This window comes from Euphorbia lathyris, chromosome 6 (assembly GCF_963576675.1).
Source record: "Euphorbia lathyris chromosome 6, ddEupLath1.1, whole genome shotgun sequence".
Taxonomy (NCBI): Eukaryota; Viridiplantae; Streptophyta; class Magnoliopsida; order Malpighiales; family Euphorbiaceae; genus Euphorbia; species Euphorbia lathyris.
This window is the reverse complement of record NC_088915.1, coordinates 89,482,994-89,497,750: the sequence shown is the minus strand read 5'-3', so window position 1 is coordinate 89,497,750 and position 14,757 is coordinate 89,482,994. Positions and strand designations below refer to the sequence as shown.

General features: G+C 31.8%; 1 protein-coding gene and 1 non-coding gene across 2 annotated transcripts; one reads left to right on the top strand and one right to left on the bottom strand.

Moving 5' to 3' along the window:
* Positions 1–8,947: 8,947 nt before the first annotated feature.
* On the bottom strand, positions 8,948–9,049 carry LOC136234507 (small nucleolar RNA snoR109). The gene has a single exon (XR_010691387.1). It is a non-coding gene; the product is annotated as a small nucleolar RNA snoR109 (small nucleolar RNA).
* A 2,584-nt stretch (positions 9,050–11,633) lies between these two features.
* On the top strand, positions 11,634–12,937 carry LOC136233473 (uncharacterized). Its single transcript, XM_066023139.1, has 2 exons — positions 11,634–12,081; positions 12,221–12,937. The coding sequence occupies exons 1-2, from the start codon at positions 11,691–11,693 to the stop codon at positions 12,727–12,729; spliced, it is 900 nt and encodes a 299-aa protein (XP_065879211.1). The 5' UTR covers positions 11,634–11,690; the 3' UTR covers positions 12,730–12,937.
* Positions 12,938–14,757: the final 1,820 nt, after the last annotated feature.

The following is a 14,757-nucleotide window of genomic DNA, read 5'->3' as shown; positions in this document are numbered from 1 at the left end:
AAATGATAGTTTATTAAAGTAGATATCGTTTAATAAAAAAATTAAAGCTAAAGTATGCATCCATATTTAAAAATTAGGAATTGCATCCATATTATGAATTATTTCTAAAATTTACCGAATTTATCAATGTTAGGAATAAAATTGCACTATTTTAGATGTTAGGGGTAAAATTACTCTTGACCCAAAACGTTATGTTTGCACTTTAACCCTTAATTAGAATAAAAAGTTAAGAGTTTATATTCGTATGAAAATTTGTATTTAATTTCACAGGCTTTAAATTATATGTAAATTTGTGTTCTTATGTAATTTTTATTTTTAATTTAAATTAGACTCATTTTTATTTAATTTCATAGGCTTTTATCGAGCCAAGATTTTATCAACCCGAGCTTTTATTTGATATTCAATTTAGTTTTATCTTTAATAATATATTTATTTATTATTGATATTATTAAATTTATTAGAACCATTATTATTATTATTATTATTATAAGTTTATTAATGTCCAATATTGTCATTAAAATTATTTTAAAGTCTAATATCATCATTATTGTTAAGTTCGGTTAAGTTCGGTATAATTCAGTTAAGTTCAGTAGCATTCAGTTAAATTCAGTTCAGTTCAGTTCAATTCAGTTCAGTATTCAGTAGCATTCAGTTCAGTTCAATTCAATTCAATTCAGTTCAGTTCAATTCAATTCAGTTCAATTCAGTTCAGTTCAGTTTTTTTCAGCGATAAAGAACAGAACCTAAGTAGAGTAGAGGCAGCAGATCGTTTTCAAGCTATGACAGATCATAGATGTCAATTGTCACCTCGTAATCGTCGATCTACTTAGCATTATAAGTTTTTTTAAGACATTTTGTATCGAATAGCATTTATGTACTAAAGTATATTTTTTTTCAAATCCTGGATCCGCCACTGATTGAATTGTTGATTTTTTCTTTAGACCCGAACCGAATTGTACATGACTTAATTAGATACAATTATGGGGATTTTCAAATTCCTAAGATCAAGGAATAAACGTGTTGGAGATTCTTGAACTAGGCCGAATATCTGAAAAAAAACCACAATCGGATTAAACCGTTGACTTTGTCTCTCTAGGATCGAACCGAATTGTACCGTTGACTTAATTAGGTACAATTCTAGAGATTTTCAAATTCTCAATATTACAGAGTAAATATATCGGAGATTCTAGAACCATGTCGAATATCCGAAAGAAAAGATCCAGAACCGGATTGAACCGTTTACTTTTTCTATGATCGAACCGAATTGTACATTTGACTTAATTATGTATAAGTTCGGAGATTTTCAAATTCCTAATATTACTCAGTAAATATGTTGGAGATTCTTGAACTAGGCAATATATCCGAAAAAAAGGTCCAGAATCGGATTGAACCGTTGACTTTTTCTCTAGGATCGAACTGAATTGTACTGTTGGCTTAATTAGGCATAATTATGGAGATTTTCAAATTCCTACTATTACTGAGTAAATATGTTGGAGATTCTGGAACCAGGCTGCATATCCAAAAAAAATATCCAAAACCGGATTGAACTGTTGACTTTTTTTTAGGATCAAACCGAATTGTACCGTTGACTTAATTAGGTACTTCTGGAGATTTTCAAATTCCTGTATTACTTAGTAAATATGTTGGAGATTCTGAAATCGGACTGAATGTCTAAAGAAAAAAAAAGATCCAGAATCGGACTTTTTCTTTAAAACCAACTCGAATTGTACTGTTAACTTTATTAGATACAATTCTAGAAATTTCCAAATTTCGGAATTGTACGGAACCATACTAACTCCTATCTACATTATCCATTAATCACCTCCTTTGTATATGCTTGTACAGACTTTCTGCAATTCAGGGATCAATTGTGATATTCTACACTTAATGCTATTTTCACTATTCATTATTGATATATGTTTATTCGTAATTAAGAATAGTTTACTGAAATTAACTTTTCAATTTATTCATTTAGGTTAAATTTAAAAAAAAAATAATGTGCGAATTTTTTTTTCGGTTCAATTATGAAAATATGACATATTTCAATTCGGTTAATCGACAATTTACTTCAGTTAGTAACCGAATCAATCCAATGTTTGCCCCTATTTATATATAGTTACTGAATTAAGGGGAAAAAAAAGCAAAAAACATCTTATATCCCTAATCTTTTTTGTGTATTAAGCTATTGATTTTTTTATTTAGATACATTTAATCTCTGATTGTTTATTTTTAGTTTCATTAATCCATTTCCTGTAAATTAGTTCGATAATGAACATCATTCTAAATAATTCAGGCAGAAAAATTCATCAGTATAGTGATGTGACAACCACGTTAAAAATAACTTATTTTTACGTATAACATAATAGCAGCGTAACAACCATATAGATGAAAAAATACGATTTCTGACTGGTGGCAACCCTAACTCCAAAGGTAAATTATAAATCTTCAAATTTTCAATCTGTATTCGGTCCTTGTTGTTTCTTTTAAGGATAAAGTACCAAAATGTTTCAAGATTTTTGAAGAATTGTAAATTTAACCCCCCAACATGTTAAATAGCTCCATTTTCGTCTCAACATTTGTGATATTGTAGAAATTTAGCTCTACATGACAGATTTTGTGGCTCAGTTGGTACTACTTCACAAATGTTGAAACGTTAAGTTCTGTTATTCAAGGCTACATTGGTATTTTACTTATTTTCATCATATTTTTTTTAAGTTCATCTACTAAATTTAGAGCCTTTAGAATTTATTCATCTTTCTTATGAGATGCCCAAACTTTTTTCCTCTTTAGATATTTCTTGGACTTGTGATTTCAGTGAGGGATGAAATAATCATTCTGGTGACCAAAGAAATTATGAATCACAGTCGCACGTTGAAAGTTATCCTTTCCAACCATGGTCAAGTATACAAAGGAATTCTTTGTTTCTCGAGTTTATTTTGATTTGAGCACACTTCCAAAAATAAATTAAGTACTGGAATAAAGCCCTAGAACATTCTTAGCAATAGATTCGAGCAATTCAAAAAAATTCTCACTTATTAACAAAGTCATTATCGTATTAACGTTGAATATGTAGCATTGATAATGATTGTACCAAGTTGGATAGGTTTATAAATTAGAGGCTCTTGGACCTGAGATTCGGGTGAATAGTCGAACACCAATCAATGTTTTCATTCTCTATGAGGCACATCTCACTTGAAAATTTCGAGTTGTTGTTCTAAGAATTTCTCTGATATTTCCATATAGTCTCGAGTTAGTTAGCACCTATCACCTGGTCCCAACTTGTACAATTATAAAGTTGTAAGCAACAAATATACAAGTTGAGACCAAGTGATAGGTCCTAATTGGCTAGAAGCTATATCGAGATATCAAAAAAATTCTTAGAAGAACGACAATAGAAGAACTCGAAATTTACAAGTGAGGTGTGCCTAATAGAGAATGAAGGCGTTGATGGGCGTTCTATTGTTCGCCCGAATCTCAGGCCCATGATCTTTCAATGTATAAGCTCATCCAACTCTGTACAATCACTGTCAAGACCACCTCTTCAAGAACTAATACGCCAGCGACTTCATTAGAATTGAAAGATAAAGGCTCATTTAGCTGATTTAAACAGGCGTTTGTATAAACATGTTTGGTAAAAATTAATTGATTACTAAAAGTTGTTTGTATAAAAATGACAAATAAGAACATTGGTTGTTTATAGCTATTATTTTCTTTGTTGATAAATCTTTTTTTTAATCAGATAAATCATATTTAAATATTGAGTTGTTAATTGATAAATATGATTTTTTGTGTATTGGTCAAGTTAGTTATTGGTTAATAAATATAGTCAGGTCTGCTTATGTGATTGTAGGTTATATTCAGTGTATACATGTTATTTATACAGAGATTGTGAAGTATTGAACTATAAAATGATAGAAACATTAGTAGAGAAGATAAATTAAATGAAAAGAAGAGAAATTGAGAGAGAATCAAAGAGTGAAATGAATTGGGGAAAAGATTGAAAAAGATTTACCCGGTGAAATGGATAAGTTTGAAGAATCGGACTTTATAATTGCAAAAAAATTTGGAAAATATCCAATTACAACAACAACAACAACAACAAAGCCTTAGTCCCGAAATGATTCGGGGTCGGCTAACATGAACCATCATATAAAACCGTGAAAATCAAGTCGTGTCAGCGACACAGATTCGCTCCCTCCACTCCGTCCTATCCACTACCATATTTTCCTCAATTCCCAATAAACTCATATCACTCTCGATCACCCTCCTCCAAGTTTGCTTAGGTCTTCCCCTACCCCTCACCACTACATCCCTTTGCCACTCTTCGGTTCTCCTAACCGGCGCATCAAGCGCTCTACGTCTCACATGGCCAAACCACCTTAGTCGGTTTTCTCTCATTTTATTCTCAATAGATGTGACCCCTACTTTTGTCCTAATTATTTCATTACGCACCCGGTCCTTTCTCGTGTGACCACACATCCATCTCAACATACGCATCTCCGCCACCGACATCTTATGGATGTGGCAGTGTTTCACTGCCCAACACTCCGTACCATATAACAATGCTGGTCTAATTGCCGTCCGGTAGAATTTTCCCTTCAATCTATTAGGCATGCCGGGATCACAAAGGAAATCCGTAGCACTCTTCCACTTCGACCAACCAGCTTTAATCCTATGAGCAACATCTCCATCTACTTCTCCATCCGTTTGGATAATAGATCCTAAATACCGGAAGCAATCCGAGGCCTGAACAACTCTCCCATCTAGGGTGATTGTCCCTGCCTCCCTACTCCTACGGCCGCTAAACTTACACTCCAAATATTCTGTCTTACTTTGACTCAACTTAAAGCCTCTAGATTCTAGAGTTTGCCTCCATAGTTCCAACTTCATCTCCACTCCTTCTTTCGTCTCATCAACCAACACAATATCATCTGCAAACAGCATGCACCATGGTATACCATCTTGAAGTGAACTTGTTAGTTCATCCATAACGATGGCAAAAAGAAATGGGCTTAGTGCGGAACCTTGATGCACTCCAATCGTAATAGGAAACTCTTCAGTCTTCCCAACACTAGTACGTACACTCGTGCATACTCCCTCATACATGTCCTTTATGATGTCAATATATTTCCGCGAAATGCCTTTCCTTGTCAAGGCCCACCAAAGTACTTCCCTTGGTACCTTATCATATGCTTTCTCCAAGTCAATGAAAACCATATGCAAGTCTTTCTTCTTATTTCGATAGTGCTCCATTAATTGTCTCATTAGATGGATGGCTTCCATAGTTGATCTTCCCGGCATAAAGCCAAACTGGTTTTCCGAGATCTTCACCGTCCTCCTTAGCCTTTGTTCAATCACTCGCTCCCAAAGTTTCATAGTGTGACTCATTAATTTGATTCCCCGATAGTTGGCACAATCTTGGACATCGCCTTTGTTCTTATACAAAGGAATTAAGGTACTTTTCCTCCATTCTGATGGCATCTTATTGTTTCTCCAATTACAAAAAAAAAAAAAAAAAAAATCAAACACAAAATATCATCTCTTTTGAGATTATATAGTCTAGATGTTCTAACATATCCACTTGATCTCGTATTTCATTTTCAACACATGATCTCAAGTTCACTTTACTCTTTGTTTTCCACCCAACCTATGATCCCGAGTTCACTTTACTCTTTGTTTCCCACCCAATTTCTTTTCTTTTCACCCCATTCACCTTCATTACTAATATTTCTATAATTTTATAGTTTAATACTTCAAAATCCCTATATGTATAAAGAACATGTACAAACTGAACACAATCTACAACTACAAAATCAAACGTAATCATGTTTGTTAATCAATTCCTACATTAGTTCTCACTTTGACACTGAATAAAAAAAATGAATTTTATCATTCACCATTAGATTTAGAGTTATTAGAATTTTAGACTTAATAAAGCTAGATCTAACGGTGAATTTCCAAATTTATTTGGACATTCACGATCAATATCACTATTACCAATCACTTAGAAGTGATTGAACTTTAGAGGTGTGGTGAAGCTCTTAGCCTAGTGGTTGAGAGCTTACCTATGCCTTGGGAGGTCATGGGTTCGAATCACATCCAGGTCTGGTGGGGATTTTTCTTTCTTCTTAATGTAAGCGCATTGTGCGCAAATTTTTTTTTAAAAAAAAATAAAAAAATGTTAAAAATATAATTAACCAATCACTAATTTCACTAATTTACATGTTCAATTGTAGAAGAGAATTCAGAGCGTTTAACAAAAATTGTGTTGATTTAAATCTTTTAGTTTTTATAGATTTCAAATTGCTTAGTGTTTTTTAACAGCACTTATAAGCAGTGAGAAAAAAATTTATAGAAAAATTTGAATGAAGGCTCAAAATAGCCCTTAAACTTAGTAAAATCAATATAGGTCAAATCAAAATTTAAATACTCACGTTTTTTCAAAATTGACAAATTTACTAAAACTCTATAAATTTTTTGTATCAAAATACTCAGTTCGATACATAATTTTCAAATTGAGTTAAATTGATCTCAACAATCAACTTTAAAGACAATTTTAACTCTTAATTCGTAAAAATTTACTCTTTTGACTAAATTGGCAATCCAAAATGTAGATCGATTCAATTAAGTTAAAAATCAAATGACTTATAGATTTTTCTTAAAAGACCAAATTAATATCCGAACATGATTTTGACTAAATTGATGAGTATATTACATAACCACCCTTCTGTTTCATAATTTAGTGTACAACATTCATTTTTTCACATAAAAGTACTTCAATTTTTGGATAATCTCTCACTAAAATGTAGAGCCGAAAATTATGACAGGTCAATACTAGTCAATCTGCAACATCAATAATTTTTAATTTATCCTTTAAAAAAATGGAACACATTCCATTTTTTTCAATCTTATATTTCCATCATTATTTTCTATTAAGTATTTTCTCTCTCTAATCATTTTGTCAACTCATCAATTCTAAATTCTTCGTTAATCCCTGCAATAAACAATCTCAATTCAACGCCACAAATCATCCATTAATCTTAGTCTGTTTCCTTATTGAAAACAAATTAAAAAAATAGATAATTTGTTCTGATCTCTCTCCAAATCTTAGCATAGAATAATTTGAACGCTAAACTTAGGTTTCAATTAAAAAAGCTAAAATTACCCCATCAAATATTACGTTTTTACATGTCACATGTCACAACTCACTCCATTGCCCCAAAAATTTGAAATCAATCAGATGGTTCTACATCCATCTGTTTACTTGTGACGTCGAGTCCTAAATTTAATCGAAATCTAAATTTAGCCCTCAAATTCTTCAATGCTGAAATGTGGAGAGCAAGGCAAAAACAAATTATCTACTCTATAATTTGTTTTGAATAAGAAAACCGACCAAGATTAATAGAGAATTTGTGAATTTGAATTGAGGTTGATGAAATAAATAAAGAAGAATTTAGAATAAATGAGTTAATAAAATGATTTGAGAGAAGGAGAAGATGATTGAAAAAAATATACAAAAGAGAGTAAATAATGATGAAAATATAAGGTTAGTGTGTCCAAGAGTTAAAAATTACTAATGTGACATGTTAGACTCACGCTGATTGGTCATAATCTCCGATTGTATATTATAAAACAAAAATTGTACATCAAAATAGAAAACAACTAAAGATTGCACACATGTTTAATTCACTCCTAAATTGATCATAAGAGACAAGTTCAATATTCAATGGCTAAATTGATTATTAAAACTTAAAATTTAATCTTTTTAATCTCAAAACTAATTAATTCACTAAAATGTTTCCCTTAGATCATAAAAGTTCGTAAAAACTTAATTCACAATTTTGACTCTTAATTCGTAAAAATTTACACTTTTTACTAAATTAGCAATTCAAACTGAACCGAATCAAACCAAACTGTAATTCGGCTCAGTCATGTTAAAAATCAACCAATTTATAGAATTTTTAAATTTTTAAATTTTTATATTAGCTTTGATGGATGGGTGAGACCTAAATCCTAAACCTAAAAACTAAATTTAATTAACCAACCAATGATGGAGATAAAAGTTTTTCCCATTTAGAATATAGAATTCTGAGATAGAAATAGAATATCTCTGATTGGTCGGGAGCAAAGATGGAAAATGTAATTTCCGATCCCATCTCACACACCGTTAACACGTATCAAATAATTATTAATCATATAATAAACATATACAATTTTAGAATAATTTGAATCTAAATAGCAAATTATTATCCTTGACTAAATTGATCCGGCACAACTTTAATTGAATAAATTGATCATTATGATCATAATTCGTTAAAACGTAAAATTTAGTCATTCTAATTAAATCGGCAATCCAAAACATCATATGTATATATATTGTTCTGTGTTCAGAATATAATATTCTGAATATATTTTGAAAATTCTCAAAACAAAATCTTAAGCCTTAATTCACTAGAAATATTCCCCAATCATAATCAAAACTATATTCGAAGCCTTAATTTACTAAAATATGGCAATCCAAACCGTCAAATGTATACATATGTTCTAAATATAATCTGATTTTGGATTGTGAAAAATCTTAAAGCCTTAAAAATTCCTCAATCATGATCAAAAACTATATCCGAAAACTTAATTCACTAAAATGTTTCCCTATGATCATCAACAATCATGACTAAAGAGGGAAACAGATGAATGAATCAAGATTTGTTTCCACCGGATAAAAAAAAAAAAGACTATAACAAACTACTTTTAAAAATTGAAAAAACAGCAATAAATTGTAGTCGCCAATCAAGACGCAGACTACCGGAAGAACGACTGGAAGATGATCGGCAAAGACTTAATTTAAGAGAAGAGAGGATCCTACAAAATGCCTAATTAATTTTCTCTTCTCAGCCTTCTCATTATTATCATCATAAACTATAACAAAACCAGAATAAAAAAAAAATCAGAATACAAGAAGATCAGTAAGCAGATATGTCAACTAGATCCGAAATAGATCTGAAACAACAACCAACTAGTGAACTTCTCTGAATAGATATAGCTACAGCCGATTTGGTAACAAGATGAAGGTAACTAAGTTTTATACCTTCTCTTGGTACATATAGTTATTCAACCAAAACCATAACTATGATTGCAGCGACTGAAAATATAAAATTGAGCCGCATATGATTGCTGCGACTGAAAATATAAAAATCGAACCACCATATGCTGCGGCGGTAGAGAGCTCTAAATCGCCTAAACTCTAAAATGAGATACGCCTCTCTTTGTTGACCCTAATGGCTGCTTTACATAGGTCTTACTGAACTTACTAAACTTGGGCTTTATTCGGGAGATCTCAGCCCATTTTGTACAGCATAGCGTTCATGTCTTTCTTTTTTTTTTTTTTTTTTATCAATAGAATTAAGGGTAAATTGCACCATGGCAGCTGAACTTTTTCAATTAATAACATTATTATTACCAAACTTCAATCAACGTTTCAAAAATGACTTTTAATAAATTTAAAATAAAAAGATTCAAGAATTGAAAATATTTTAAGTAACTTTAATTTATTTAAAAGTAGTCATACCGTGAAGTTTAGGCGGATGTATGGGGTCAAAAGGGGCATTTGCCCCCCCCCCCTTTCATCCCATTAAAAAAAAAGAATTTAAGTGCAAAAATAAAGGTTAAAGTGTAAAAATACCTCTAATGTTTTGGGTTAGTAGCAATGTTATCCCTAACGTCTAAAATGGTATAATTTTATCCCTAATGTTGGAAGCCAATAGCAATTTTACCCCTAACGTTGATAAATTGGGTCAATTTGAGAAATAATTCATCAAGCTGTCTTCTCGGTCATGAATAATAGTGTCTGAAATTGATCCAATTGATCAACGTTAGAGGTAAAATTTGTGCAAAATTACAAAATTGATATGCAATTGGTGCAAAATAAAGAAAAAAAATGACTGTATTTTATAATAGTGTCTGAAATTGATCCAATTTATCAACGTTAGGGGTAAAATTGCTCTTGGCTACAAATATTAGGGGTAAAATTGCACCATTTTAGATGTTAAGGGTAAAATTGCACCTGACCCAAAACGTTAGGGATATTTGATGCGTAACAACCCAAGAATCCCGGAAATGGATGATTACGAGTCGGAAACATTATAATTTACGTTTTTTATCAAAAATAATGCATGACAATTGAACAATTTTACATTTTTTGTCTAAAATTTTTTACGTAGAATTTTGCCCCCCGCTCCCTCAAATCCTGGATTCGCCACTGTTTAATAGTCATACTGTGAAAATAAATTTTACCTATAATTTTTAAATGGTGCAATTTTACACCTAACATTGGAAGCCAATAGTAATTTTACCTCTAATGTTGATAAATTTAGATAATTTAAGAAATAATTCATCAAACTATCTTCTCGGTCATGAATCTTGTCATCTACATTTTACACATATTTCATTTTATCAGTAACAAATCACAAACATATATTGGGATGTTAAAATAAATAAATAAAATAAAAAAGAATATACTGTCTTTTGTACGAATTGGACAAAAAATTCAAAAAATTAACCGAATTTATAAGTATTAATCTTAAATTCTATTATTAAATTATAAAAAAACATGAAATCAATTTTTAGAACGAATTGATATGCAATTGGTGCAGAATAATGAACAAAAATATTTTTGTTTTATAATAGTGTCTGAATTAACCCAAATTATTAACGTTAGGGGTAAAATTGCTCTTGGCTACCAATATTAGGAGTAAAATTGCACCATTCTAAATGTTAGGGATAAAATTGCTTCTGACCCAAAATGTTAAATATATTTTTACATCTTAACCCAAAAAAAAAAAACATATTGAGGTTCCTGATTTGATTTTTTATTTTTTAATATATTAAACTATTAACTTTTTATTTCGACATATAGATTTTTTTTTAACATTAAATCATTGTTTTTCAAATTAATTCAGTAAAACAAATGTTCTCATATTTGACACAGTATGACAGGAATCGGTTTCTACTTGGATTCAGAATCGTGGAGACATCGTGGGTTCATGGGTTCCTAGTCGGATTAGGTCGTGGGTTCTAAGTCGGATTAGGTTAGATTAGGTATTATAAATACTCCATTATGTAAACCTAATTTGTAATCTGTTTTTCGCCTCCTAATAATACTATTCTCCTTCTGTCCGTGGACTAGCCAACACAACGTTGGTGAACCACGTAAATCTGTGTTTTTCTATTACTTGTTAATTTATCTTTCATTAATTCCGCACAACATGATCTATTTTTGTTATTTAATCATATTATATATATCATATTAATTTTTAGTAAAATGTGTAAAAATCTCAATTTGAGTAAAATGTGTAAAAATGACTTGAAATGAAGTTTGAATAGAAAATATGAGTCCATTATAGTCAGCCTACAATTCCCCCTCTTAATATGGTTCCATAAGTATACTGAACCTGGACTGGAAATGAGCACAAGGTTCATTCTATAATATATACTGTAATCAAGCCCACATTCATTATCACAACATTAGAAATATTAATTAATGAATAAAACTGATATATCTTTATTATTATTAATTTCGACATTGCTATAAATGGATATATCGCCATTCTTCTCTTTCTGTCTTTTTATATATATCCAGTAATTCCATTCCGATTCTTCCAAAATCATTTCTATCCTTTTCTCCCAAAATCAATATGAGGTTGAAAGGCATGGTTGCTGTCTTCAACGACGCCGTTCGGATGAGGCTTTGCGATAGCAGCAGCGGGAGCGAGCACTATTCCCCTGAAGATTCCGACGATCTCTCCGATCTAGTCAACTCTTTTATCGAAACAGACTTTACTAATCATGATCCAGAAGTCAATAATCAAGATCCAGAAACCGAATCTAACATTAAAGAATCAGCAAGTTACTGTTCTGATTCTGAAAGCAACAACAAATTGCAGAATCTGCTTAGTAATGAAGACGAAGATGATGAACTCAGGAGGATAATTCAACTTGCTGGTGAGATCATAAGGGAAAAAGCCTCCGAAGGCTTTAACAAACGCACATTGATGTCTCATTTACGCCACCACGGCTTTGACGCTGGTTAGTTTCTTTTTTCCCCATATACATTGTCAATTATGATGTCCGTGTTCGTATAATTCTGATTAGTTAATTTTCAGGACAAAAGTATCAATTTCTGTGTGCTAATTTTCTGATAATTATGCATATTGATGTGTTATAGGTCTTTGCAAATCGCGGTGGGAGAAATTCGGGAAGAATCCATCAGGAGAATACGAGTATATAGATGTGAATATTGATGGGAATCGTTTTATTATTGATGTTAATTTGGCAACGGAATTTGAAATTGCTCGTCCTACGACAGCCTACACAACATTACTCAATTATTTTCCTAAAGTGTTCATCGGAAAGCCTGAGAAGCTGAAACAAATAGTAAGATTAATGTGCAATGCAGTAAGATTGTCGATGAAGAAGATGAAATTGTATGTCCCGCCGTGGAGGAGAAAAGGGTATATGGAGGTCAAGTGGTTTGGTCCTTACAAACGCACTATCAATGACATAGCAGTTAAAAACAAAGTATTCTTTGATGTTGGAAAACGTTCAATTGGGTTTGAGGCTTTCTCAGTTAAGGGTTATAATTGCCGAGATAATTATTGCGTCGCTAAAGTTGGCTTGAAAGTTGGGTATTTGACTGCGGCACTAAATGGGGACGAAATGGATCTAAAGTTGTAGTTAATTATTTATTAAATTTGTAGAGAGTTCCTTTAGAATTTGGAAGGCCAATAGCTCTCTTTTTGCCGTGACCATGTTTTTGGAAGTTGTTGTGTAATTAATTGTACATGATTAGGGTAATCTAGGGAGTAAGAGCAAGAGATAATATAAATAATTGATTCTTAGTGATTTAAGAGTAACTAAGACATAGCATCTCCAACAATACTCTTTATATTCACTCTTATATTCACTCTTTATTTATTATTTTATTATTAAAATTATTAATTGTTCTTATGCTCAATAATAAATTATTAATAAAAAATGAATTAAGAGGCATTAAGAGCAGGGACGGATGTAGGGGGTCAAAGGGGGCATTTGCCCCCCCCCCCCCCCCCCCCTCCTTCATCCCATTAAAAAAAATTAGTCCAAAAATAAAGGTTAAATTGCAAAAATATCCATAATATTTTGGACCAGGAGCAATTTTATCCCTAATGTTGGAAGCCAACAGCAATTTTACCCCTAGCATTGATAAATTAAGGCGGATGTAGGGGGTCAAAGAGGGCAGTTGCAAACTCTTTGATTAGCTTAATTAATTCCGATTAATTTCATAGTATTAACAGAGTCAAAGAAGAAAATCGAGGAATCAATGATCACCATTAAGTTTTAAGGCTTTGTGGCATTGTAAATGATCGAACAATATTCATCCAAGAATTATATCATTAAGAATTAAGAACTAGAAATAAATTAGTGGAAGAACGAATACCTTATTTAGCTTTAGTGAGAGACACGTACATAAGTGGAACGGTGACTAGTGATCAGCGTCGGAGACTCGAATAGATGGACAAATTGGAGAAGGATGACCATCCATTTTAGGGATTTGAGATGTAGGAGAAATTCAGATTTAGTTTCGGTTCAAAGAACATTTGAGGAATTGGCGTTTCGGACTTTATTTTAGGGTTGGGGTCAATAATTACATTTTCCCAAGGTTCTGTTCTATAGAAGAGAATTCTTAGGATATATCCAGCTAACCCATATCTCGCATTAATTTTCTAGCTCGTCAGACGATAACAAAAGCATGTTGTGTCACCGAGGTCCTATAATGACTTTGAGTTTAAGGACTCATCTATGAACATTACATGAGAACCACATACCATCGATACTAGACGGTGTTCTCATAACAGAGTTTACTACCTTATAAACTCATATACCCTTGATTCGACATTCAATTCTGTAACCGATGAAACACCATCACAACCAATACACATGATAGCCTTTTGATCATTGTCATGATAACAACAGACCCATGATATCCATATTAGTATCTTATTGTCTCATGATTTCGCTTAACCATGTCATGAACCTGTCAAATATGAGCAAATCACTAATCAATGACTTTGTTAAGTTATTTCACACAATTGAATTAAGAGAACAAATTAGTATCTTACAATTTAGGGATATGTCTAGATATAATGTCTCGAAACTAGGGCATACTCCAACATAATAAACATGGTTATGTCTACTTATGTGGTTGTGGGTTATGTTCAGTCTATACATGTTATTTATCTATACAAGGACTGTGAAGTATTGGACAAAAAAATGATAGAAACATTAATAGAGAAGATGAATGATATGAAAAGAAGAGAATTGGAGGGGGAAAGAGAGATTGGAGTGAATTAGGGATAACAGGTTGAAAATGAGTTATCAAATGAATTGGATAAGCTAGAAGATCCAGACTTCATAATTCTAGAAAAAGGGGACAAATTCAATTACAACAACATCAAACACGAACTAACATCATCTCCTCCCCTACCTATATCGTCGAACATAAAGTGTTATTTATCTAGTTAATACATACGATTGAGGACTTTCGTGTTACGTAATCTATATACTCTACATAAATGATAATTGTGTTAATTGGCTGTAATTATAGTTTTGTTCATCATTATGACTGTGTACAACAAAACAGTTTTAGAACATCCCTCTAACACGACCCATTTTTACAACACGACGACAAGGAACTGAACAGACAAACCAATGATGTATCGTGTC

Coding starts and splice junctions, on each gene's coding strand:
- LOC136233473 (XM_066023139.1), top strand. CDS start 11,691: ATGAGGTTGAAAGGCATGGTTGCTGTCTTCAACGACGCCGTTCGGATG. Junction 12,082..12,220: donor CCACCACGGCTTTGACGCTG/GTTAGTTTCTTT, acceptor GATGTGTTATAG/GTCTTTGCAAATCGCGGTGG.